The sequence below is a fragment of the Schistocerca piceifrons genome, unplaced genomic scaffold (genome assembly GCF_021461385.2).
Source record: "Schistocerca piceifrons isolate TAMUIC-IGC-003096 unplaced genomic scaffold, iqSchPice1.1 HiC_scaffold_557, whole genome shotgun sequence".
Classification (NCBI taxonomy): Eukaryota; Metazoa; Arthropoda; class Insecta; order Orthoptera; family Acrididae; genus Schistocerca; species Schistocerca piceifrons.
Genome location: NW_025728796.1, coordinates 322,596 through 325,818, shown reverse-complemented (window position 1 = coordinate 325,818; position 3,223 = coordinate 322,596). Strand labels below are relative to the sequence as shown.

Sequence of the window (3,223 nt, the reverse complement as noted above, 5' to 3'; positions counted from 1 at the left end):
GACTGTATCACACTTAAGCATTACCCAGGAACAATGACATGGATGTAGTGGAATCATGTTCCCATGGGGTGCTTCATTAACGAGTCCCCTTGCCTCTCACACATTAGGGTGCTTCATTAGTGTGGTTGTTTTTGTGGTCTTCAGTCCTGAGACTGGTTTGATGCAGCTCTCCATGCTACTCTATCCTGTGCAAGCTTCAGCTCACAGTACTTACTGCAACCTACATCCTTCTGAATCTGCTTAGTGTATTCATCTCTTGGTCTCCCTCTACGATTTTTACCCTCCAATACTAAATTGGTGATCCCTTGATGCCTCCGAACATGTCCTACCAACCGATCCCTTCTTCTAATCAAGTTGTGCCACAAACTTCTCTTCTCCCCAATCCTATTCATTATCTCCTCATTAGTTATATGATCTACCCATCTGATCTTCAGCATTCTTGAGTAGAACCACATTTCGAAAGCTTCTATTCACTTCTTGTCCAAACTCGTTATCGTCCATGTTTCACATCTATACATGGCTATGCTCCATACAAATACTTTCAGAAATGACTTCCTGACACCTAAATCTATACTCGATGTTAACAAATTTCTCTTCTTCAGAAACGCTTTCCTTGCCAGTGCCAATCTACATTTTACATCCTCTCTACTTTGACCATCATCAGTTATTTTGCTCCCCAAATAGCAAAACTCCTTTACTACTTTAAGTGCCTCATTTCCTAATCTAATTCTCTCAGCATCACCTAAATTAATTCTACTGCATTCCATTAACCCTGTTTAGCTGTTGTTGACGTTCATCTTATATTCTCCTTTCAAGACACTATCCATTCCGTTGAAGTGCTCTTCCAAATCCTTTGCTGTCTCTGAGGTTTGCCGATGACATTGTTATTTTGTCAAAGTTTTTATTTCTTCTCTATGGATTTTAATACCTACTCTGAACTTTTCTTTAGTTTCCTATACTGCTTGCTCAATATACAGATTGAATAACATCGGGGAGAATCTATAATCCTGTCTCAATCCCTTCCCAACCATTGCCTCCCTTTCATGCCCCTCGACTCTTATAACTGCCATCTGGTGTCTGTACAAATTATAAATAGCCTTTCGCTCCCTGTATTTTACCCCTGCCACCTTCAGAATTTGAAAGAGAGTATTCCAGTCAACATTGTCAAAAGCTTTCTGTAAGTCTACAAATGCTAGAAACATAGGTTTACCTTTCCTTAATCTTTCTTCTAAGATAAGTCGTTGGGTAAGTATTGCCTCACATGTTCCAATATTTCTACGGAATCTAAATTGATCTTCCCCGAGGTCGGTCTCTACTAGTTTTTAAATTCGTCTGTAAAGAATTCGTGTTAGTATTTTGCAGCTGTGACTTACCAAACTGATAGTTAAATAATTTTCGCTTTTGTCAACACCTGCTTTTTTTGGGATTGGAATTATTACATTCTTCTTGACATCTGAGGGTATTTCGCCTGTCTCATAAATCTTGCTCACCAGACAGTAGAGTTTTGTCATGACTGGCTCTCCCATGGCTGTCAGTAGTTCTAATGGAATGTTGTCTACTCCCGGGGCCTTGTATCGACTCAGGTCTTTCAGTGCACTGTCAAACTCTTCACACAGTATCTTATCTCCCATTTTGTCTTCATCTACCTCCTCTTCCATTTCCATAATGTTGTCCTCAAGAACATCGCCCCTGCATAGACCCTCTATATACTCCTTCCACCTTTCTGCTTTCCCTTCTTTGCTTTGAACTTGATTTCCATCTGTGCTCTTGCTTTCCATCTGTGCTCTTGCTTTCCATCTGTGCTCTTGCTTTCCATCTGTGCTCTTGCTTTCCATCTGTGCTCTTGCTTTCCATCTGTGCTCTTGCTTTCCATCTGTGCTCTTGCTTTCCATCTGTGCTCTTGCTTTCCATCTGTGCTCTTGCTTTCCATCTGTGCTCTTGCTTTCCATCTGTGCTCTTGCTTTCCATCTGTGCTCTTGCTTTCCATCTGTGCTCTTGCTTTCCATCTGTGCTCTTGCTTTCCATCTGTGCTCTTGCTTTCCATCTGTGCTCTTGCTTTCCATCTGTGCTCTTGCTTTCCATCTGTGCTCTTGCTTTCCATCTGTGCTCTTGCTTTCCATCTGTGCTCTTGCTTTCCATCTGTGCTCTTGCTTTCCATCTGTGCTCTTGCTTTCCATCTGTGCTCTTGCTTTCCATCTGTGCTCTTGCTTTCCATCTGTGCTCTTGCTTTCCATCTGTGCTCTTGCTTTCCATCTGTGCTCTTGCTTTCCATCTGTGCTCTTGCTTTCCATCTGTGCTCTTGCTTTCCATCTGTGCTCTTGCTTTCCATCTGTGCTCTTGCTTTCCATCTGTGCTCTTGCTTTCCATCTGTGCTCTTGCTTTCCATCTGTGCTCTTGCTTTCCATCTGTGCTCTTGCTTTCCATCTGTGCTCTTGCTTTCCATCTGTGCTCTTGCTTTCCATCTGTGCTCTTGCTTTCCATCTGTGCTCTTGCTTTCCATCTGTGCTCTTGCTTTCCATCTGTGCTCTTGCTTTCCATCTGTGCTCTTGCTTTCCATCTGTGCTCTTGCTTTCCATCTGTGCTCTTGCTTTCCATCTGTGCTCTTGCTTTCCATCTGTGCTCTTGCTTTCCATCTGTGCTCTTGCTTTCCATCTGTGCTCTTGCTTTCCATCTGTGCTCTTGCTTTCCATCTGTGCTCTTGCTTTCCATCTGTGCTCTTGCTTTCCATCTGTGCTCTTGCTTTCCATCTGTGCTCTTGCTTTCCATCTGTGCTCTTGCTTTCCATCTGTGCTCTTGCTTTCCATCTGTGCTCTTGCTTTCCATCTGTGCTCTTGATATTCATGCAAGTAGTTCTCTTTTCTCCAAAGGTCTCTTAAATTTTCCTGTAGACAGTATGTATCTTACCCCCTAGTGAGATAAGCCTCTACATCCTTACATTTATCCTCTAGCCATGCTTGCTTAGCCGTTTTGCACTTCCTGTCGATCTCGTTGTTGACACGTTTGTATTCCTTTTAGCCTGCTTCATTTACTGAATTTTTATATTTTCTCCTTTCGTCTATTAAATTCAATATTTCTTCTGTTACCCAAGGATTTCTATTAGCCCTCGTCTTTTTACCTACTTGATCCTCTGCTGCCTTCACTACTTCATCTCTCAAAGCTACCCATTCTTCTTCTACTGTATTTATTTCCCCCATTCCTGTCAATTTTTCCTTATGCTCTTCCT

General features: G+C 42.2%; 1 protein-coding gene across 1 annotated transcript; it reads right to left on the bottom strand.

Annotated features, from left to right (window-relative positions):
* Window positions 1-1,771: 1,771 nt before the first annotated feature.
* LOC124757572 (protein starmaker-like) lies at window positions 1,772-2,804 on the bottom strand (the record flags this gene model as incomplete). Its single annotated transcript, XM_047249071.1, has 1 exon — window positions 1,772-2,804. A coding segment is annotated over exon 1 (1,033 nt), but the record flags the coding sequence as incomplete, so codon positions are not given.
* Window positions 2,805-3,223: the final 419 nt, after the last annotated feature.